At 34.9% G+C, this 25,842-nt stretch overlaps 1 protein-coding gene across 1 annotated transcript; it reads right to left on the minus strand.

The window, feature by feature from the left end:
* Nucleotides 1-589: 589 nt before the first annotated feature.
* On the minus strand, nt 590-6,851 carry LOC131041525 (PHD finger protein ALFIN-LIKE 4). Its single transcript, XM_057974653.2, has 5 exons — nt 6,592-6,851; nt 6,472-6,504; nt 4,915-5,143; nt 1,367-1,502; nt 590-1,174 (listed from the first exon to the last, which is right to left on the minus strand). The coding sequence occupies exons 1-5, from the start codon at nt 6,680-6,682 to the stop codon at nt 911-913; spliced, it is 753 nt and encodes a 250-aa protein (XP_057830636.1). The 5' UTR covers nt 6,683-6,851; the 3' UTR covers nt 590-910.
* Between the last annotated feature and the right edge of the window lie 18,991 nt (nt 6,852-25,842).

A 25,842-nucleotide genomic window follows, 5' to 3' on the forward strand; every position in this document is an offset into this window, starting at 1 on the left:
TTCCAAACTGAATTACTGAATTACATGATTTTGAATTCTAGAGGGGCCTGGATTTTAAACATAGCCACCAGGAGGTGTGTGCCACAGGTGTTGTACCAGTGATTACAGCAACGTTCTGAAATTGTGCAAGCGTACATGTGTAGGGATGTTGCCTATATAGCCTTTAAATAAACAGACCAACAGATAGGAACTGGGAGTTCTGATATGCTGATAACCCAAGTTTCCTGGCAACTTATGCTTGAAGCCAAAGAAAAGATGCAAGAATTACAAATTTGAGAATCTATGTACCCACCAAAAGACCAGCTTAGGGAATGAAAGATTATGAACTTGGATCCCAATAAAATTTCTCACAGGCCTGCTGTGTTGATAAATTAGCTAGCTAGTTTAATCAATGCAAAGCATACCTTATTAAGGTTGTAGTTAGCCTTGTCCGAAAAATATTTCAAATAAGGGCCAAGTTAGCACGACCAGTGCCATACCATAAAGACACATGCTTCTATCAAGATTGTGATTACCATATATGTCCAACTTTAATAGAAACTAATCTACTAACCAATCATTAACTAATAAACTACTCCAAGAATGAAACTTAAGACCTTAATATGAAGATAATCAAATTACATGATCACAACACTTTACAAAAACATCATTTGAAAAATTCAACAAAACAGCTTCTGAAACTGAAATCAAGTAGTCGCTTACAATTTGTAAACAAGTAGCCCAATATTCATACAAATGCTGCATGCAGCATTTCCCACAATGTCACAAATAGCATCAGCATTGAATATCTAAACCTACAACCTTCTAATTGCACGTTAAGCACAATTAATGTAGCTTAACTTTGAAGCCATCATGTTGAAATATCATCTCAGTTAAATCTGAAAAACAAGACAGTATATATGCCAGCATCTCAAACACGAGCCCTTTTACTGCAATTTGGACATTTATACTGTTTGATATGTTCTGCTCTTGCAGGTGTCATCCTCACGCATCTTCCATGGTACCATTTCTCGCAATGGTCACAAAATATCCAAAACTCATCAGGATCTCCAGAGGTTCCACAAGCTGCACAGGCTGCTTCACCATGTTCTTCGTCATCCTCTTCATCAGGTGTGTCATCCTCAACCTTAGGTGGCAATCTCGATGCTTTTGTGTGTGATTCAGAAACATGTTGCTGAATACCATAAACAAATTGTATAAATGGGCCATTAGTATTTTTGAAAGCAGGGACAACACAGTGGCCAAACATTAAACATAATCATATTAATTTTTACAAGATCATCAATTGGAAAATGAACAGACAATAACATAGCTACACTTCACGCAGTTCTGCACGTCTGTCTGCTAAAAAATGTCACATACTCACCATTTTCGGATTAGGCTTGCTTTTAGTGCTACTATTATTTGTTATACTTGATTTCTCTTTTGCTTGCTTCTTTGCAGTTCCACTCACTACCTCAAATATAGTTGGAAGTTCATTGATCAGGTTGAAAAGACGCTTCCTGCCATCAGCCCAAATTTACTCCAATCAATTACAGTTTCAAATCTTGGTCAAAAATGCAGAGCTGCTTTATTTCAAAGGGAACACGGATCCTGCACAAAATGTCCTAACTCCAAACTTGAGGGTGCAGGGAAGAGTAAGATGGAAAGGACACCCTTTCATGAGAGTACAAAAATACACTTATTGAAGACAAAGAACTTTAAATTGTTCAGGATCTGCTGCTTCTAACACTAAAAGACATTGTAACTCAAATGATTATAGGTGTAGGACACACAAATAATGCTTGCCAGACAAAAACTTCTATCCACAAAGGCCATGCCCATTGAAATTTAGTCATCCATTTCTCCAAAGTGACAGACTACAGTTCAAGTCATACACAGTGCCGAATGTGGACACAACTTTGGAATTGCATTCGTGTTAAAAGTGATTCTGTGTATCAAGCCATGTCTTCAAGTTCAGTTATCGCATACTCATTTTCAGACAAAAAGTCCTATAAAATTAACTATCGACACAAATGTTAAGCACATAGGGAGTTTCCCTGTTTTACATTGACAAGAACACCATATAATTTGAACATGCCAAAATATTTACAATGAGAATAAGATGCAATTCAAATCAACCAATATCAATGTTATGGCTGGAGGCAAATCAAGTGTATAACATCACCCAGTCCAAAGTGATACAAAGTCAACATCATAGAATCATATGAGGATCCAATTCGTATATCACAGTATCTATTATCTTTGTGGGGATAACATTAAAAGAAGACAGTGGTACAAAATTGAGTTGCATGTCAAACACAGCTAGCCAAAGAACATTGTGTTCTGGACACTTATATCATTTACATTCAAGCAAAACTCAATGGAGAGAAAACCATTTTCTTGATCAGATTGTTTAGTTAAAAAACAAATGTCATAACTTATAAATAATATTCACCCACCGCATTAAACAAAACATTATGCACATATCATGAAAACTGGAGAGGAAAAGCCTCTTTACCTAGCCATGTTGACATCTTTTACAATTATAGGCATTAGATATTCACAAATCTATATCAGTGATAGAGCGCTTTATAGAGAAAATCATGTAAACAGATTTTTACATCTTTCACAATTGTCATGGTTCTCCATCTGCACTCTACGCTCCCATATACGTATCTTAATCTAGACATTGACTTCTACTCTGGTTTGTCATAATTTATATGTATATTGATGGGTTTCTAATAACTGCTGCTGCTGCACATGTAAAATAGTAAACACTGGGGGAAAATTTCTATGCCACATGTTATAATGCACTTATAAGTTATAAATTATGCTAATACCATAATGGGGTATGTATATTCTTAGACTTCAGTAGTTCCCAACTACCACTTATCACTGTCAAAATCCTAACTTCTCGTGCTTCCTGCAATTTTTTGATGTCTTCCAACAACCCCATAGGCCCTTCATGGATTGCTTGCAACTTTCTCAATCAGCTTGTGTCATTGGCCATAAAATGTCTTAAAATTACTCACTGATTGTGCTTATAAAAATATTATGTTAAATTCAATGCAACTGGAAGGAAAGACTCCATAACTATGCTAGGATCTTTACCATTGTAACAGCTCAAACCTGCAACCTATGTCCCCATACTTGTGCCCAGACACAAATCTCTCTGTTCAGTAATATCATATATGTGAAATGATGGAAACTCGTTGTAATCACTAAGGCATATGTAGATATTCTTTACAGTAGGATAATATAAGAGAAATTTTCGGTACAACACATTTTGTAATGCAATTATACCATACCTGAATTGGTAACAAATATTTTTAGATTTCAATAGTTTCCAGCAAGCATCTGTCCCTCTAAAACTTATAACTCTTATGACTTCTGCATTTCTTGGTACATTCCATTTACTACCTAGGATCTCCATGGAGTGCAAACAACTTTCTCCTAGCTATTGCTGCTCTCCCACAACTTTGGAGCTCTAACAACTTCTGACCAATGATGACTAACAAGTTTGAAATGAGTTTATTTCATACTTGCACCATCCAACTCACCTATTGGGTCTTTTTTCATCTTTCCAAATCAAAAAAAGCATTCTACAGACTAAGAATTTTATAGAAATAATAATAAACACCGTTACAGCAACCAGAAAACAACAGAAAAAAAGGATATATAAGAATGTATGCATTTAAATATTATGCTGATCTGTACTAAGAGATTGGGGATTTATTCAATTGTTTCTTAAGCGATTGTGCCATTCACATGAATTGATCAAGTGAACAGGTTACAAAATAGAATAAAAGAAACTCCAACACATAGGACAGATGACACTCAAGATTAGTCATGGTGCTAAAGGATAATCCGCCAAACATAGATATTCAAAAAAAATCATGTATAATGAAAAAATGTCCCAGCAAATGCATAAAAATATTATTTAAAAAAATCATGACAAACCAGACATGCACAAATGGAAAATTTATTACGACACATGGGTAATTTATTAAACGAAACAAGCCCCACTTTCTTTTTTCTGTGTCTTTTGGACACAAACTTCCAATGCAACTCAAATTACAGTTCTCAATTTTGACTTAACATATCTCCAAGAATGGGTTACAGAGAATGCTGCAAGTTACAATCTGCAGCAAGCTATAGCGAGTCGGACAATAAAACTTAAGCTGCAATGAAAAAGATTGCAACATTTAAATGATAATCTGCCTAACATAGATATTCAGAAACTTCCATGTATAATCAAAAAAATGTCCCAACACAAGCACAAAAATGTTATTAGAAAAGATTATGAGGAAACAGACATGCACAATGAGGTAACTTATTATGACACATAGAACAGTTTAATAAACAGATCCCAGTTTTTTTCCACAATGAGGTAACTTTTATGACATGCACAATGAGGTAACTTATCATGACACATAGAACAGTTTAATAAACAGATCCCAGTTTTTTTCCATGTCTTTTTGGACCAAAATTCCAAAGCAACTTGAAGTACAGTTATCAATTTTGACTTTGTATATCTCCAAGAATGGATTATGGAGAATGCTGCAAGTATGAACTATGGGCTGACATGAATCACAATCCTCGGCAAGCTATGGCAAGTCAGATAATGCAACTTACACTGCAAAGAAAAAGATAGCAAATTCTAAATGCAGGTAAAGGACGCATACAAAGAAGGTGAACGATAGGATAGGTAACCAAAAAGGTGAAGTACAAGGGATACAGAAGGAGATGACCACATATTGATTGAATACTTTTAAGGCCTTACAGACCATCAGAGAGTCCACGATAAGAACTTGTCTAACCCAATACTAGAGCCTGGCATAACAAAGCTTTTGCTATTCCTAGGAGTACTCCATCAAAGAAAAACAAATCTAACATAACAATCATAAGCTGCCCAGTTTAAAAGAAACACACCTTTCATTTTTGTCGAACCCAAACCGTGCACCAAAATAATAGGCAACTGCAAGTAACCATGAATCACTATGAACTGCCACCAGTGCAAGCCAGTCCTTGTCCTGCATGCCATCTCTTGCAAAATTGATACCCAGAGCAGGCTCAGGAAGTTCAGGTGGCACCTCCTCAGCAGGTAAATTCACTTCCCACTCTTCACTTGGGAGACCATATAGACACAGGTTCTCCTTTTCTGAAGATGGTATCATCAGCATGCTGTTAATTATGCTGAAAAATGAAATTTAATACTACCCATATACAACAAAATCAAATAAACTACAGAAGTAGTTTTGCAATGCTTACATAATTTACAAATCAAATTACAGCAAAATGCACTCAACCATCGGAGGTGACTAAAAGCTGCACATTTACAAATGTTGAAGATGTGGAAGGCCTTTAGATTGCCGTAAGACAAAACAGCTAATAACAAAAGGTCACCTCTTCTTTGCATAAACTCTGGAGGTGTAGAAAGATTTAATGAAACAAAGGAGACAACCAAGCATAGGAAGATGAGAAAGATGACAAATTAACAGAAAAGGAAGATTGCTAAGGCGGTCGATTCATCAAGAGACTACTACCAAGATATATTGAACTTGAAGAGAACCTAATCAAAGAAGGAAAATAAAAAGATGGGAAACAATTTGCACAGGAAATATCCAAATCCATGCAATATTGAAGATGACCCCAACTCCATTCGTTGAAAGTTGTGAGAACTCAAAAAAGGCAGAATACAAAATTATAAGATAAGCTCGTAGAAATGAAAACACTAATATGCATATAGCAAGCATTGACGACATTACTGGCTTGGCTTGCAAAGCACAACGGTATCCAGAATAGATAGTAAGACAACACGTCTATCACTCTCCAAATATACATACGACAGTCTAAGTATAGTACACAATACGCTCCATGAGATCTATTAAAACTGGTTAACTGTTCACTGATACAGAGACAACAAACAGAGAATTATATGCGTGAGGGCATACAAAAGACTAACCAAATATTTCTTATTTTTATGGTTTTTCTTAATGGCGATATTCCGAAAAACCCAACATTGTGGACTTCAAGGTGTTAAAACTTTGCGCCGGTTCCGAAACAAACCAATTTTAGTTTTTTTACACCTTTGCCCATATGCAGACAAAACCTACCGAAAGTCAGCAGCCAGAATGATAAACTCTATAACTTTGTAAACTAATGACACATTTACGCATCCTTTCGACTGGAAGGACTTTAGGAACCCATTAAACGGCAGCAGATGGGTTTGGCATTATGAGCCCAAATTGATGATCCCTATTTCTGTTTTCCAAAATGTTTCTTTAAAACACATTGGGATTCAATCCGTATTTAGAACAGGCACTGCTACACAATGGAAATAGGTTAACATTACACTCCAATATGAAAATACAAATGGCGGACAAGATGCAAATAAATACCCATAAGATTCGGGCTATGATATAGACGTGACCCATGAAAATTTGCATAAATCTCAGGAAACGGTAAGAGTTAAAATGACAAACTAACCTGGATCACATTTTTGGTAAAAATCCGAAACCTCTGCAAGGGCAAACCGAAACAGATGGTGAGCAAACCAGTAGTCAACATAAAGAAAAGGGAGAGAATTAGTGCTAATCTCAAAGTTACCGGTGGTGAGGGCCTTGATGAGTCCAGCTCGCCGGCCCTTAAAATCCTTGAACACATCATCCACAGAGCGAGGGCTCAATCCACCCTCCATCCTTCACAAGAATTGTAACACTTACCAAGTCGAGATAATGTCAGGAAGACAAATGGAGAAGAAGAAGCATTCCTCACGCAGAAATACAGAGGATGGGGAGAATAGAAGAGAATAGAGAGTTTATTAGCGAAGGAGGGAAACTTTAGCCTCCTACAATTGTTTCAGCCCTCGATTCATATGACCTCCGCTAGCGGCTTATTATCCTTGACAACACGGTTCGATTATCCAATTCCGTTTATTCAGTTTTGAGTCCCGCCATGCATATCGATTTGGCCCGGCTTGGCTCGCAAACATCGCCCTCTCATTTCATAAATTAAATAATCAAATTTTTGGAGAGTAAAAATGGTTCTCTTTCAGTTAAAAGTTTTAATTTTATTTAACATACCACAAATTAAGGAGTTTTAAAATTTAAAAATTTAAATTTGAAAAAAAAAAAATTAATGGTCATTTAGGCAAGGTTATCAATAGACTATCTTTGATTTGGTGGAGAGTTAAAATCTTATATTCTAATTGATTTTCTTCCATATGTTTGTCATGCAATGTAAATTAAATAATATTTTTAATAAATAAATAAGAGACACGTGTCTATGTAATTTAATTGTTTTTGTTACACTAATTTATTTTATTTTATTTTATTTTATTATGAAAATTTATATGAAAGTTTTGTAATTTAATTATTAAAAAAAAAAACTCTTAAAAAGTTACATTCAATTTTTTTCTTCATTTTCACATTACTAATAAAATTTTAATTTTTTATTGTTTAGAGACTAATTATGGATGGACCCTTATTTGTTAAGATAGCCTTCCTCTTACTTACTCCCCAAAATTGAAGAGGGTATATTAACTTTGAGTGTGAAAAATCTTTGTAAGGGTGAAATTTACATAGATCAAAAAAAATTCATTTTATTTTGAATTTTCTTTTATTTGTTGGCCCTTAATGTAATGATTAGTGTGCAAAGTGGTGTATTTTTTATGGAAGTTGGCAAATAACTCAATTTGAATATGATTCCATCTACACCCATTTCTAGACTTTAGTCTTGACCCTTAATTTACCCATCCACCATTGTGGTTTAAATCCACCACCATGATATGAGACTAGTTGAATTCTATGATTTGAGAAAATGATAGTGAATAAATTAAAATTCATATTTAAAATTGAACTTATATTCCCCCTTGGCAATTAGTTGTTGAGTTGATTTGTAGTTGCAAAATATTAGATGGTATGTTGGGGTGTTGTATAAAAGGACAAACCCTACTTCATTTTGAAGATTTGTAGGTATATATATAACATGCATCTAGGACCTTGTATGAAAACCTATGTTTCACGTTACACAATAATTAGAGCATGAAATCAACATTCTATACCATGCTACATGACTATATGTTGTCTTTGATTGTTATTTCAAGTCATTAAATTGATATCTAAGAGTTTGTCATGTCCCCATTCAAACCTTTGAGAAGATAGGTAAAACATTGTCATGCCATACAGTGACGATAAAGGAAATCTCATTTAAAGAATGAAATTACAATAAGGTAAATCGACTCCTTATGTGAAAGAAAGATAGAGGTTGATATTTCCTAATACGATGGAGAAATAGATACGCAAAGGGATTGGCGTGAATAGTTAAATAAATGGAAACTATGGTACTGTGGGTACGAAGAACTATAAAGTAGTAATTATAACTAATCACGTAATTACCAAGGGACACGATTATACAAATAAATGCGTCTCTATCCTCCAAGGGAAACACCAGATGGAATACATGAATATATATATATATATATATATATATATATATATATATATATATATATATATATATATATATATATATATATATATTAGCAATCATTGAACATTGGAGGGGACATCAAAGAGGTTTTTATCAAGAAATTTCATTTCCAGTCTAGGAAAGTATAAATGCAAGGCTAGAGAACGCATATAGGAATAAATCAAAGACAAAGATTAAGAGAACAGCAGAATCGGGAGTTTTTCTCCCATCGTCTGGTGTGATCGGATCTCTCTTTAGGGGCAAATACGGAAGACACATTATCGGGGCATAGTGAACAGAGTCAATAATTAGAAAAGACACCAAACCTACAAGATATTTATCGCCATATCAGAAATAGCACTGACATTACATTATAGCAGGTGTATACTTATACATCATAAACAAACAATGTATCACCGCAGAAGGGATACTAATAATTACATTTGCAAGTCATAAGGGGACATTTTCATCTCAGAGTGACTATATATATTTCAAAGAAGCATCCTCTTCGTTTGTATACATATTATGTGTATCAGATATAGATGTTCAATTCAAGAATCTTAGTGCGTATCAAGGGACTATCTTACCCAATTTTATACTTATATATCATAAGATATTTGTTCTTGGACTTCTTTTAAAGAGTTTATACTAGAACGCATAATGAGTCCCTACTGAGATCCTTTTTAATTGGCATTAATTAGTCGAGAAAAGAGGGTCTCTATTGGGGACATTACAGAGTTTGTCCAAAGGAGAATAATCCTAACCTAAAAAAATCCTCAAAGTTGTTCGTTGAGAGCATTGTGTGATTTCATCTCTCTTCTAGGGGGGAGTTTTTTCCCATTGGGCTTTTCTCTCTTTCTCTATTTGTGAGAGATTTCATTGCATTTGTACATGGGTGCCTAACATGGTCTAGTAATCGGGACCCATCTTGCATTGTTATCTTGAGTCTACATTTCCCTAAGTTACACTTAAGGGGGGGTGTTGGTGTAAATTATGTCTCATAATTACACTTTACTTAGGTTATCTTAAGATAATGCATTCATTGTAGTTTACATATGAGACACTTAGGGAAGTGTGCATTTAAGGAAGATGGTTGTAGGATAAATTCCACCTTTTGTGGTGCTATCTTGTTGTCGCATTCCACCTTCAGTGGGTGATCCACCTTTAGTGGAATATTACATTATTTCTCCTACCTACCCCTACCCACCCTTGTATCGCATTGAGCTACATGACATGATTGTGTGCTCTCATAGCCTTGCCTTTATAAGCAGGATCATTTGCATTGTATCTGAACTAATTGACAATCCAATTAATCTAATCAATCTTATTGCATCTTGATAAGAATACAGTTTGTTCTTGTCACATATTATTTCTCCCTTGTTCTTGTGCTTTCCATTGGACTCTAGATCTTGGGTTGCTATAGGCAAATTCTCACGTTTTCATTGTGTTAGATCGTTTAATACTCATGTGTATTATTAATATTATCGTGTGTTTACTCATATCTTTCTTTTGTCATGCAACCTAAGGTGATGTACACTTGTGCTTCATCATTTCAACCTTCTAGTAGTCGCGCCTTACAATGCATTGTGGAATCCTCTATATAATTGCAAGAGGCTCTTCCTTTTGATGCTCCCCTCTCTTTCCTTAATGTTTGTGGTTTTTTATGTTTTTGAGCCTAAATAGGGCATTATTCGGGTACTATTGTTCCATCATATCTATTTATTGTATTTCATCCACTACTAGATTCACCTTGTCATAAGTTGTTGAATTTTGCAGCACAAGCTTGCAAAATCAAATTACAAACAAAAAATACCTTCCACGAATGAGAGCTACACAAATGAATCTTATATTAATCAAAAGCAAAGAATACAGAATGAATTACAATTGTACAGTGAGGTGATTATAAAGAAAGCACAGAGCTAACTTTAGGAGAACTAAAGTGCAAGCATGAGGAGCTAAATAATCTTAGGAATTGCATGTAAAAAATATCAATTATATGCAAATAAAGATTAAACAGACGAATGAAAAAAACACTAAAATAATAACAGAGAGGAGACAATTTTTAACGTGGTTCACCTAGACTCGGGCTACGTCCACCAAATAGAGAGTCCAATATTATTATCCAGTAAATCGAATTGATTACAACCAATAATCCCTTGCAACTCAATACCATTGCAAAATGCTACAAAATTCTCTACATAAAACCCTAACCCTTAGCCATTTTATCAAGACTTATGTCGGTTGAAAAAATAGGGTTAGAATGTCAGCCAACAGAAAATTAACTCTCGACGCCTTTATCCCTTGCAACTCAATACCATTTCTCCTTTGCCTCGCCTTGGGGTTGCTACCCCCAAACCCCCGTTAAATAATTTGGGGAGAAACTACGCCAATAGAAGGGGAAAATTTAACCTCTGAGTCTAATTAGGCTCCATATAATAACAAATAAATCTCAACTTAAATAAAGCTCAATTAGAAGCACGAAATCTAAATTAGAAGCAACTTCTCAGTGAACTTGAACAAAAAATCATAACTGGTTGTAAAAAACCAACTAATAGGTAAATATGCTCTAACAACCCTCATTAAGTGAAACTTAGGTTGAGTAGAAAAACTCTAAATGCATGAATGTAGAAATGGGTCCCGACAACAAAAGGCCTGATTAGGTACCCATGTACAAACTAATGAAGTCTCTCTAAGAAAAAAAAAATGAAAAATACATTGTGGGAAAAAACTCCTCTCCAAAAGAGAAAGATGCAATGCATGAAAAGAAACATGAGCTGTTAAAAAAAAAGAATGAAGAACTAAGAAGCCTCCTAGAAAATGTCCCAAAAGAATAGTAACATGAAGAACATCCTCGAAGCACAAACAAGCCTTAGACAACTGTTATAGTGTCAAATAAAGAACCTCCTCTAAAGCCAAGATGATGGCCAAGATCAATAAGACAATAATTTGCATGAGTGCCCCCAATGACATTACTTAAATAATCAGATGGCAAACAAAGGCAAAACATCTGGCAATCAAAGATACATATGGCACGCGAATCTCCATGAGTGACCCCAACAACACTACTCAACCATGTAAAAGTAAAATGTGAGTTGAAAAATATAGGTGCCAATAATTTGAAGAACTTTGGTCGACAGAAGATGGAAGGTTGCCTCCACAAAATTGGAATGCAAGAGTGTCTAACTCCAAAGTGAAACCAACGAAGCATTAGCACCAATAGTTGAAACCTCCCATAATATGGACAAGGGAGAGTCATAACAGGTCCACTGAAACTGTTTGTCGGCATGAAGTGCATGGAGGTAAAATTGAATATGCACAAGAAAGTACCTACAACTAAAAAATAGTATGCAACTAATGCACACATGCATGAGACAAGAATCACAAGGATTCAATGTTGTCATGGAGGGACGCTCACCGAAAAAAGATGCGATGGCAAAATAAAAGGCATTCACAGCCCCCATGGCATTTTATAATACACTAAAAGTACAAAATAAGGCAAAACAAAATGTGCAAATCTCTAAAAACCATACAAAAGATTGATACTTTATCTCGGTGTATCTACAAGAAAATAAGTGCATGAAAGGGATGTTCAAAATACCCAAATAAAGCAAAGGGATGCAAATACATGTAGAAAGCCCAAGAGAAGCCATCCACTACAAACAAAAAGATTCCAAGAGCCAGAATGGCCAAATACTAAGTCATGAAGTGAAAAAACAAAAGAATAAATAAAATTTACATAAATAAAAATCTAGAAAATGTAATGGCATGTTTGAATAGTTGACTCTGAGAGCTTTCCAATGATATGCAAAAGTCAAACAATGGAGTTTTTTTACGCAAGTTATGGCTCCAAAAGTATAAAAAAATGCTAAATTCTATAGCCTATAGAAGATAGCAAGAGAAGAATTAGACAAAACCACCCACAAAATTAGATTGGCACTGAAATCATCTTTTCAAGGATATTTCATTTGCTTGGTTTTGACTCCATATGATGAGGTCATGGGCAAAAAATCAACTACGACTTTTTATGGTTTGGAAGGCTTGAAGGGTTCCCAAAAATGGAAAAAAATTGAATATAGAAACTTTTCCAAAATAACAAGTTTTCAAAAATAGTAAGTTTAAAAAATTAGGAAGTTTCCCAAAATATAAATTTCCAAAAATGGAAACATTAAAAAAATTGGCAAATTAAGAGGTGATTTTAGGGTTCTCAAATCTTCTAAGGGTGATGGTGACCTCTGTTTTCCTCCAAATTGCCTAGATTTATCAGCTACCTCTAGAACTTACCTCAATCTTCATGCACTCAGCCAATTTGACCCAATTTTTTAACTACTCTAGTTTTGATGAAGCCATAGTCAATCTTAGGGTTTTTCGACATTGCGAATGTGATGGTGATGTCTGTTTTGCTCCAAAATTGATAAAAAAAATTCCCACCACCAAATCCACAAAAAAAAAAATATGACCTTGCAACGCTTCTAAGAAAAGAAAACCCTCAAAGCTTAAGAAGAGGCTTGTCGAATCCACGCTTTGATACCATGTTGAATTTTGCAACACAAGCCTGCAAGATCAAACCACAAACAAAAACACCTTCCACGATTGAGAGTTGCACAAATGAATACTATATTACTCAAAAGTGAAGGATACAAGATGAATTACAATTGTACAATGAGGTGCTTATAAAGAAAGCACAAAGCTAAATTTAGGAGAACTAAAGTACAAGCACGAGGAGCTAAATAAATCTCAAATCTAAATAAAGCTTAACTCGATGCACAAAAGCTAAATTAAAAGCAAGCACTCCTAAGTGAACTTAAGCAAAAAAATATAACTAATCATAAAAAATAAAATAATAGCTAAATATAATCTAACACCCCCACTTGAGTGAGACTTAGGGTGAGTAGAAAAAAGGAGAATTAAAGAAAAGAAAAGAGGAGCTCAATAAAGCCCAACTACAACTAAACTAGAGTACTGCAAAGTGAACTAAAGCTAGAAAAGTATAACTCCAGATAAAAGCACCTAAGTGTAGTTTAAGTTAAAAAAGTAATTCAAGGACATATTTAATTAAATAATTAGATAATTGTCTTAATTAATCCAACAGAAAGAGTTACAACTCACTTACTTTGCATCTATGGTCCCCAAATGGTAATTTTTTATATCCATATGAGGACACCACCTCAAATCTCCATAATACCATGTTGGCACTTAAATTTAATCCATTTTCTCTTACTTTGTAGGTTAGGGTGGCAATAAAAAATTTCAATCCCACTTGTACCCATATGATGTACGTCTCACTTCCTTTGCTTCCAAAGCATTTTTCTAATCTCTCAAAGCTTGTCACACCTCTAATGGTATCAAATAAATCAAGGACAACCAAGCCATTATTAAGGAATTGTTAGATATTATCCATGTCTTTGTCAAACACTACAAACAAGTTTTCACAACTCAAGAAATCTCTCCTAAAAATTAGTATGTCCTCCAAGAGTTCCTCTAGGTTGTTCCTCGTTGAATTTCTTCATTGTTACTAGTAATCCATGATCATTTACTCCCCATTGCTAACTCGAGGAGGCTATTCACACCATGGTCTATGACAAGGCTCTTGGGTGTCATGGTTTCCCTTATGAATTCTACAAGATTTTATAGAATTGTGTGGTGTAGGACCTATATAAAGATTGTTTGGAAACAAACCTTTCATTCAATGTCCTTAGGGAAATTCATTAAGAAAATAAACATCAGGTTCATACATAATATTGGTGATTCAAAGGACAACTGCAATTGGTAACATATTAATTTTCTCAACATGTCATAAAAATCATCACCAAAGCTTTGGCATCGAAGGTGTGTCATCTCCTCTATATATTGTGTGACCCAAGAAAACGAGCTTCGTAAAATCCAAATACATCCTAGATAATTGGGAAGGCATAGAATGAAACCAACACTCTTAATAAAATGTGTGTTTCTTACAAATTATTTTTTCTAAGGTATATCATTATATCAAATAGCCCTTCATTTTGGTCATGCTTCGAGATTGGGGATTTGGGCCCTATTTTACCTGATTTGATAGTATGCTCTTCGCTAATGCTCCTACTTGCATCCCCTTCAATGGTTGTCATTCAAAGGTGTCTTTAGGCCCCAAATCTTGATTTACTTCCTACTAATGGCTTTGACTATCTCTTGGCTCACATTGTGTCTCAAAGGCTTGTCAGAGGTATTTCGTTGCCTAGTTTATCAACTTATATATTATTAATGACCATTTTGTAAATGATTCATTCCCCACTCTCATTAAAGAGGAGCAAAATATCAAACAATTGTCAAGACTTTCTCTTATCCATTCAATGTCACAAGACTCGATACAATAAATAATCCTTCCTCCCCATGACCCTTTGGTTAAATGCCTTAAATTGGAAATAGATTGGTCATAAAGAAATATTTAGATTCTTAGGCATTCCCTTTGCCTTTCAAGCTTCCTTATGGCTACTGGTTCTTTCCAAGATTAAGAAAAACTTATTTACTAGCTCACAAAACCCCTCCCTTTGGCAAGGAAATTCCAAATATTCTTTAAGATTTTGTAATCACCCATGTGTATTATTCCTATTGTTAGGACCCTTTTAAATCCTTTAAATTAAGTTTGAAAATATTCTTCATAATTTTGTTTATTCTTCATTTAAGAGTCACAACGGTTTTCTTTGGGTTGCATGAGAATTCTACTATCTCCCTTGTGAGTTTAGAGGGTTGGGACTATTTTCCATAAAATGAAAAGGATTGGTACTTTTTACTAGATGAATTATTCAATCCCTCACTAGAGATGAAACTTATAAACTCTTGGTTTGACATTGCATCTCCTCTAGATACCTAGTTGGACTTCCTTCTTAGGTGGGGATTGGTTTTCAAACCTTTTTTACCATGAAGACTGTAGTTTGCACTAATGAAAATTTTATTGTTAATAACATATGGATATCTTGGGAAGCCTTGAAATGTTAACTCTCTTATAAAATGGTTTAGGCTTCCATGATGTTATCTCTATTGACTAGTAGAATATTTGGTGGTACCCTATTTCGTAAGATCAAGGTCACTCCTTGGCTAGATTGTGTTAGGTGTGGGCCTTGAGATTTCACAAAAATGGAATTAAATAATTGCAAGATTTATTGTCTTGAAATTATATGAGTTTAATTTCATGGATTGATGCTAAGGCCAGGTTTTACCTTTGTAATTAGGATCACAAAAAAATCGATACAACCATTAGGACTATTTTGATTGCTATAGTTCACAAAATTGAAATCTAGTCTTCCAAACCTTAGTAGAAACATTGAAAGTAGAGTTTAAACACTATCCTAACATGATTATCATTTTGTCCCTGCTATTTGCCCATGGTTCCATCTTTAAACAAGAGATGGAATTTTCATTCATTGATTTCAATGTCATAACACCAATTTCACACCATCTAGGTGACTATCATGGAACCAAAATTTTCGAATATTTTTTGGTTTATTATATTCCAAGTCCCTCCCATGCGATCTAAATTTTCCCATTCTATTGTCTAAAATATTCATTGCCTTTTTATAGAAAATTGAGATCTCTCGAGAATCACTTTTGGTTCTATCCCAAAGCCCAAAGACATTAAACCTGGATTCATGAATTTTTATACCCTTTTGGCTAAAGCCTTTCTCTTGGCATATGTTTATTATGAGGGATTGACCTCCTATCCTAAATAAATTAAACTATATTTGGCATTCTTTTAGGGTGGATATCATATTCATCATACAGAAACATAATAATTCTACAAATTTCACTAATTGCTTTGATGATCAACACATTTTTCTTTTTTATTAAATAGTCATTTATTTGATGTTTTATTAACAAATACATGTGAAAGATAACAAATTCACACTAGAAAGTGGATCACGTATAGATTATCCTTGACCATTAGGAAAATGCCTCCTACCTTCTAGCTAGTTTATGGTTCCCTATACTAACTAATGCTTTGAGCCAAAGAGTTTTGCTTTAGGACTTAGAGATGAAGTCATCCTATGATAAGAAATCAGCAATTAATCATTAGGTACACTAGTTTATCAATTATTTTTGTTAACTTGAGGTGAATTCAATACTATGTGTACCCTATGAGATGCCTAAGTTGTGTTACAATCTAAGAATCGATTGACTTACAACTTTTACTAAAAGAATATACAATCGTACTAAGATATGAAATTACAATCATAGATTAAATGCTAATTATAAATAAATGAAATCATCGACTAGAAATGAAAAATAATTAATAAGTAAATATTAAACCATTTCAATGATGCAATTCAACTAGTTGGTACAAGAATATGAAAGTATGATGCTATCTAAACTATTTATCAAACTATATCATAAAAATGCTAAAAATAAACTATTGAGTAGCACATGCACCTCAAGTGGTCCCTAACATGGGTAGGTACACTCACTATATTAGTTGAATGTTTAGTTAATATTCCAAATATTTTCTCTTATACTTACTCATGAAGTCAATCAAATGTAAAAAATTATATATTGTTGAAATCAAGGCACTTTACAGAACTGTCGACATGTGATTCAGCTACCACATTATATAGATATAGACTGTATTGTAATAGACCGTTCCCAAGTTTCACTCATTCCTAATATATAGGAAGAGGATTATTTCAATAAAAGAAATAAAAAATAGATTCCTAATGGAAGTGCAAATCCAACATAAAGAAGGAGTTTAATAACTAGTGATAAAAAGGGAACAAAAATTGTTGATAATAGTAATGATGGAAATATCCAAGGTGATAAAGATGTTTTCTAAACAGAGTCTCGTGAAATAATTTGTATAGCTACACTAGCACTTGGAATGTTCATTTTTGTACACCATGCTTATTGGTTGCAAGAACACCTTTTGTTTTTGTCATTATTTGATTGCATGAATTTTGCATGATCCTTTGACTACTTTTGTTGCAATGACATGTCAAATAATTTTGTCATATTTTTATCAATAACTATGCACATGTATTATATATAATATTCATAAGCAAATTCTCAGTACTTATCAAATAGTCTTAATGCTTAGAAAAGCATTGTGGTTTCAATGTAAAATTTTGAATTCTTAAGAAAATAGAGGTTTATCAAGGTAATGGAAATGCACTAAAATAAGCCCATCAGCTAAAGTTCCCCCATCTCTGTCCTCCTCTCAAGGCTACTCACATCCTCGTAGGCATCAAGGGGGATGAAGCCTTCCTGATTGTGGCAATTATGTTGCTCACTCACAAGTTTCTCCTTTGCCTTACATATAGATCATGGATAATGAGTTTGTTGGAAGCCTATTTGTTGGTGATCCACCTCTCTACCACCCATAGGAGGGTGCATCTAGGTGGTCTTCTAGTGGAGCTTTTAGCTTGTTTGATTCTAATAATTTTCCTTGAATGGCTCTTGTTATTGTACTAACTCTTGAAGAAGAAGATAAAGACAAAGATAAAGTTGATGATGGTTGGGACCCTCCCATATCTACTTTGAACCATGTTTATACATGGAGTAATTCAAGTGATTGGGGTTCACATCCTCCCCCTTTTCTATTGTTGATGTCACTTAGTGGCTTATTTTTATTGTTTTATGATTGGAGCTTTAGCACTTTATGTACTCTTGGGGTATGATTTTATATCCATCCTCCCTTATTGTGGATATGTGTAATATTATTTTATATAATGATAAGGCAAACATGTATTCATAAAAAATCCATTTGTAACTTTATCATTGAGATTGTAGTATAAAAGTTTAGGCATTCAGTAGCATTCATAGTCCAATATCACTGAAGGTACGAAAAGAAAGCATAAACAAGGAAATAAAACAACGAGTACAAACCATCCTTTATATGCTCGAAATGATAACCTCCATTATCCTTCTTGCTTCTCTAGTCAAATTAAAGTGTGGCTCTCAGTCCTATTGCAAGTGTGTTGAAATCAAAGCGAGAAGATTTGAAGACAAATTAGCAACATATAATTACTCAAATTCGTGATGCATACATTGAAAAATGGGCTCAATTTATATATAAATTGGCCATCAAAATGGCATGAGACAATCAAGGAATATGAGAAAGAAAAATTGATTTGATTATAGCAAATGATATGGCAAATTGACAGAAATTCATGCTTCATGATTTTGAAAAATTGGATCAATTATAGCTTCATGATCTGAGAAGAGGAGAGACAACTTAGTGGAAAAATTAGGAGAGAATATAGGGAGAGAAAATGTGGAGAATTAATAAATATTCATTTATTAGTCTTTTTCAAATCTCACAATTAGCCAATTAAATAATAATATTTAATTGTGACACAAGAGGTAGAATAAATCAAATGAATTCATTTAACTTAAAGAGAAATGCTAGTAAGGGATGAGTAATTAAAGAATCATCAAACCCTAGGTGGAAAGAGAGATGAATTAGGTCAAATGATGTCATGATAAGATTAACATGATTAATAAATGATGATGAACATGATTAACGAAATAATTGATAAGGACTAAAAATTGATTAAATTGATAAGGATAGGGAGCGATAACAATCGATCGAATTTGGCAAGGCAACTTGATATGATAAATGATGATTGATGATTGACAAATATCTATGATGAATCGATCAATATTGATAGAAATTGATGATTGATGGTTGATTGGGATTGATGACGAATTGATCAAAATTGACAATGATTGATAACAACTAAAAATGATACAAATTGATCAAAATTGACTAACAATTGATTGAAAAAAGACTGACATTGAAAATGGTAATGACTAAAAATAAACCCTAATTAACACTGATAAGAGTTAAAATGACATCAAATTGATATGAAAGGTTGATCATGATCACAGATCGAGAATTGAGATTGACACCAAAAAGACCTAAGTCAAATCCAAGAAAATGGGATCGAGCAGGAAAAGAATGCAAAAGAATGACACAATGTTGACAAATGATAAAAATCGTATGTGTAAAATAGAGGAAGTGTTAGTAAGTGTGAAGGTCCCAGTTGTGACCTACTCTGTATTTTGAGCATGTTCTAGCAGGCCTATGAGCCGAATTTTGTAACCCGGTTGTTATCGGTTGGTTGTAATCAATTTTCATGTTATAATACAATCTATTATGCATTACCTCCATCATATCTTTGTGTTTCCATTGTGTTATTCTTGTTGACCGGTCCGGATTGAACTCTTTGAGGTCCTTCCTCACTGGTGACTACTTCACAAATCTTCGGCCCGGGTTCAAGGAGGCTTCCAACGACACTACAAGGTTGTTTTGTTGGCCACGTGTTCTCTCTATGGGATTTTCATAAAGCTTAAAGAGGAAATTGACTTGCGTTATACACTGGATCACGACGTGCCAGAATGTCTGATATATCCTCCTCCTAAGAAGTTACAGTTGTCACATTGATCTCCAGAAAATTTGTACAATACAAAAGTTATGGATAGAATCAACATCATGAACCAAGACAACACAAAGAAGTGGCGACACTTGAAAACCTCTAGAACATGTATAAAAAAGGAATATTGAGTCATGATCAAGCTAGAAGACAACATGGTTGTAGTGACCTCATGATTATTTTGGCATGATGTAAGCATGCAAATGGTTTTGGGTACGAAAAATATGCTTTCTTCTTTTATAAAATAGTTAGTTCTGGGCGCCTATATAAGGGGGCAGTTATACGATTTTTGAAGGATCTAATCTTGAACTTTTAGTCCGAACTCTAACAATTTTATGCATATTTAAACTTCAATTTAATTAAGAGAAAATAAAATAGACTATGCATCGATGACCTTTCTATTCTTATCTTGATGTTAAATTTCATGTCATTGAGATTTTGACTCTTATAGTTGTGATTTTACTAACATAAGTAATTGAATCATATTGTTTGAACTCCTTTGATTATTTGTGATAGAGATTTCATTGTTATATCATGTCAATTTGATCAAGTCATTTTAGCATTTAATAAATGGATAAATGATATATGTTTCACCAAGTCTTAACAGATGTCCCTATTGAGAGATTTGAATACTATGTTTTTGTGTTTGTAAACCTTATGCATCTTGTTCTCTCTTAGCCTATGAAGGGGTAACGGTGTTCTGTACTCAAATTCAAGATATCATATATACTATCTTGTAGTGGTGCTTATTTTTCAAGATATTGTGGGGAATCGCCTTAGTATTAGCTATTATTCGGATTCCTTCTTCCCCTTTTCCCTAAAAATCAAGATAGAAGAGTTGACTTCTAAAATCCTGAAGGTCACTTAGTATATCACAATTTGGGTCCCCATTTGCTAAGCTTCCCACAAGATTTTGTTACCTTTATGAGAAGTAATTTTTAGGATCAATAGTTTTTTCTTTTTCTGACACGCCCGATAAGACCTAAAATCACCTGATTAGAAGCTAGGATAGAGTTGTACGAGCCAAGGTCTAGTTACTAGGTCACAATCCACACTTAGTGCTTCCCCCCTAGCAAATATTCCTAGGTCGCAACCCGTCGTAACAAGAGTTGCCCACGCTTAAATCCAACCTCAGATCCAAATGGCTCTTCCAAGACCCCCTTGAATTTTTGTTAATTGGGATAGCTAAATTCCTTTAAGTCCCCCTACTCCACCAAACCAATGCGATCCTATCCCTACATCTGCATTAAATGCCTTACACAAATTCAGTGGTGAGGAGGTAAAATTTCCTATAGAACATTTGCAAGATGTTACAAATATGTGTTGGGTCCATTTTGTGACTCAACAAAATGTGGATTCAAGGTTTCTTGTTGTATCATTTAAAGGAAAGGCTATGAACTGATATAGATCTCTCCCCACAAATTCCATCACAGATTGGGATGCACTAGGGAATTTATTTTTTGCATGCTTTAATAAGAAAGGAGATCATTCCTTCCTATTGCACCAGCTGATAAATATTAAGCGAATGATGTTATATGAATTTTGAGCCCACTTATACTTCCATCACAAAAGACCAAATATATTGTGTTGAGGTGCTAGAATAAGAAAAAGGTTACTAGAGATAGAGACAAGAGGGAAGAGGACCTGCTGAATCAATTTATTGATAGTGATCCTTTTGGTAATTTTCATGTGACTGGCCTAGGAATGTATGTTATTTTTTATGATGGCCAACCCATTCCTTAGACCACAAGGTCGAGAGAAGTAGCACCCAAGTATATACAAGATTCTGAGCCAGAGTTGTGGACTATGTACTTTGATGGTGCAAGATGAAGATTTGGTTCGAGAGAAAGAATATGCATGGTTTCACTGAGTGGAGAACAAATAAAGAAGGCCTTTTGATTCCAATTTCCCTACACCAAAAATGAGGCCTAATATGAAGGGCTAGTTAGAAGACTTTGCCTCGCCGAATGCATGGGTATTAAACAGATGAAAGTTTTCGAAGATTCAGAGTTGGAAGTGGAACAAGTAAGAAATATTTCTACAACAAAGAATGTGCGAAAGAGATCCTACCTACATCGTGTCTGGGATCTAATTGAAGCTTTTGAGGCATTCAATATTCAGACTATGCCTCAGAAGAAAAATACAGAGGCTGGTAGATTAGCATTGGTGGGATCCCAGTTCAATCTAGTTAAAGATTTATTAACTAATGAAAATTTAGTGTAAGTGATAGTAAGGTTGGCAATACCATATAATGAGCACAGTTGGCAAGTCTTTGACAGTGATGCTCAAATATCCATGTTCGTACAACAATTCGATGAATTTACAGAGTTGTTGCAACCAAAGATACAAGAAGCATATGGAGATCAAATAATCCAATTGAAAGGGAACAAATTACCAAAGGGTCTGATTACCCTCAAGAACCTCTTTGATTGTGGTGATGCCAGAAATAACAAATAAATGTGTGTTGCTACTAAGAATGATTATGAAGATTTAGAAGTTAGAAAGGACATGAAGTTGAAGGTGGGAAAGGAATTTTTAAAAAAGGATAGAGAATGGTTAATTCACCTATGTGGAAAATATAAAAAAGGTTATAGCATGGAGTTATGATGGTCTAAGGGGATATGATCACAATATCATTCAACTTACCATTGAGTTATCAGAAGGAGAAAAACCTATCTAGTGGAAACAAAGACCTATAAATCAAAACGTTGAATCTCTCATGGCGCAAGAGTTGAAGAAGTTGATAGACTCCCAATTTATATATCTGATGAAGCACAAAACATGGTTTTCAAATTTAGTCCCCATTCAGAATAAGAATGGAGATATTCACTTATGTGTAGAATTTTGAGACTAGAATAAAGTATCTCTCAAAGACCATCATCTGTTCCCCTCAATGGAACAAATATTACTGTGTGGGGGAAAAAGTGACACTAAGCAAACATGCCCTAATCTCACCTTTTGACACACATTTGTGGAATACGAAAGAGCCTAGAGGTATCACACAATTGGCTACTTCTTTTTGTGGAAGAGAGAGCCACGGGCTACCTATTAGGATTTCTATTCCTTTGTTGCAAATGATAGATAGAATGATGCAAGTTCAACTATTGACCCTAAAGTGTAAGTATGAACTAGTAACAAGATTGCAGAATTGAACTTAAATAATGGAAAGCTATTAACACAGGAATAAGACAAGAATGAAAATGCATACCCGGTGTTAAAATATGAATGAAAATGTTCGGGACGGGGGCGCGGGCGCAGCTGTCCTGATTCTGCCCCTGAAACTGCTCTGGAAACTGTTGTTTTGCAACCTGAAAAGCTGTCAAAAATGCTGAAAATTGCTGTTTGATAGAAGGACCAGGGCACCCAGCACCCCTGGCCTGGCAGGACCAGGGCGCCCAGCGCCCCTGTCCTGGCAGGACCAGGGCGCCCCATGCCCCTGTCCTGGTCTTTTGCTCTGCAATTTGGTGTGAAGTTCAGTCTCCGTCTGCTTCCGTCGGATCTGCAACTTGCGGCGTCGTCTGAATCCCGAAACCTGCACTTATATCTGAAAAGGTATGGTGGGCGGCTATATAGGGTTTTGCCTTAGTCTAACCCCCGCTTTGGTGATTTCCACCTCCACGAATAGCCAAGTTGTATTGTAAAAGTAGTGTGTGTGCAGACCTTGTGTGTGTGCAAGATCCTAAAATGCAAGCAAGCAAGCTAGAGCAACCTAGAAAGTAAACCCTAATTGCTTGTACATGATAATGTAAATGCTCCAAATCAAGATGTAGAGTGATCTAAAGCATGAGTACAAATGATGTAATGAAGCTTATGCAAAAGACATGAAAACAACATGAAATCATACCCAACCCCAAGGGAGGGGTACAAGCCAATCTTCAGTCGGTGATCCCTTATTGTTCTTCAATGCCTTCAAAGCCCTAAATGGATGAATGAAATTGATAGATGCTTGACGGATGGATGTTGAATGTTGTTGAAGTCTTCAAAGATCTGCTCTTTCGCTACATAGAAGGTCCTTGAAACCAAAATTCCCATCCTTTCAAATGAAGAAAGAGAGCTCTTATGTATGAAACCCTAGGTCGCAATTTTGTCTTTTGGCCGACCTAGAGATTGAATCTCTGGCCAATTTCTTGGGGTTAAGCTTTATTTTATGATTGGATCGTGCTCCTAAAATTTCGGGAAAAATGTCCAGGATCGTGTGCACTCCGGGCGCCATGGTCCTGGCAACTTTTCACCAAATTTTCAGGGCCGTCAGATATGATGATTTTAGATAGAATCCCGAAGTTACAAGTGATTTCGAGATGTTTTGACCCCCGAAATCAAGCCCCCAAGTTCAAAATAGGACCTAATTAGGGTTTTTGATTAAATGATGTATTGGAATAATAAAATGAAAGGGGCACACTTTAATGAAAAGGGCCCAACTTTATGATATGGAAGATGATAAAATAGAACCTTAGACCTAATTAATTTGATTAATTAAGTGCTAAAGGGGAAATGCAATGCAAAATGCAAAATGCGCCAAGGCGGGTGCTAAACTAGGTGTGAAATTGTACCACCCTAGCAAGTGCGTACAATTTACGACGCTACAATTACAAATACTTGCGAGTTTAGAGATGTTTTCCCTACTAGATAGATTCTTTGGATACAACCAGATCCTAGTTAAAGAAAAAGATCAACATAAGATAAGATTTACCACTAAGTTGGGAACATTTTCTTATGCTAAGATGCCATTTCAACTATCAAATGCAAGCGACACCTTTCAACAAGATATGGATATAGCATTCAAAGAGCTTATCAGCCAAATCATTATAATTTACCTAGATGATCTTACTGTGTTGTCCAAAAGAAAAGAGTATCATCTTGATCATTTGGAAGAAGTATTTTGAAGGTGTTAAGAGTTTGGGATATCCTTAAACCTGAAGAAACGTGTATTCAAAGTACCCTAAGGTAAGTTGGGACATGTGGTCTCTAAAGAAGGAATCTTAATTAACCCCGACTGACTAGAATCAATAAGAGTCTAACGTTACCAATCAACAAAAAGGGAGTGAAATCTTTCCTTTGAAATATTATTTTTGTAAGCAAGTTCATCTCCAACTTTTCTGGCTTGGTCCGCCCAATCACACTTGAGCTCTGAAAGGATCAAAATTTCAAGTGGACCCCAGAAGGAAAGCTGACTTTTGAGAAGGTGAAGGAAGCAACAACCTCAACACCCTTATTGGTAAATCTTGACTTCTCAAAGGATTTCATTATGTATGTTTATAGTGTTGAGCATAGAATAGTTGTTGTATTGAATCAAAAGAATCAAGAGATAAAGAATGAACATCATGTAGATTTTTATTCAAGATTATGAAGTGAAGTATAGTTTTGTGGAAAAGCAATCCTTTGCAATAGTCAAAAGCCTCAATAAATTCCACCATCTGATTGTAGCAAATAAAGTGTTAATTTATGTAGCACACCCCAGTGTGTGAGAATACATAATGGAAGGAGAAATTACAGAAAAGCAAATTGGATAACCAAAATCTTAGAGTGTGATTTTGAATTCGATCCAACCAAAATCATTTATGGTTGAGGGCTTTGTGAATACTTGGTCACTGAAAAATGAGTTCGAAGAGTAGAAGACTGAGGATTTAGGTATAGTGTTGGTTAACTGATTTGCTGATTTAGAAGATTATATTAGTGATCACGTCAATTTTATGAAGACTGGTAAATATCCTTTTAATCCTCCCCTCACAAAGAGAAGATTTTTGAAGACTCCAAGGGGCAGGTAATACTCTAATTGGTGATATATTGTTCAAAAGAGGACTCGATGAAGTTATTCTTAGATGCATTAATCAAAACCAAGAAAATAAAATTTTAGAAGAAATGCATGATGGTTTGTCTAGAGGACATTTCTCCACAAAGACAACTGCATCAAAGACATGAGAGCCGGATATTTTTGGCCATCCATTTTTACAGACTGTCACCAATGGGTCAAGAAATGTCAAAAAATGTCATTTTT

Source organism: Cryptomeria japonica, chromosome 2 (genome assembly GCF_030272615.1).
Source record: "Cryptomeria japonica chromosome 2, Sugi_1.0, whole genome shotgun sequence".
NCBI classification, from domain to species: domain Eukaryota; kingdom Viridiplantae; phylum Streptophyta; class Pinopsida; order Cupressales; family Cupressaceae; genus Cryptomeria; species Cryptomeria japonica.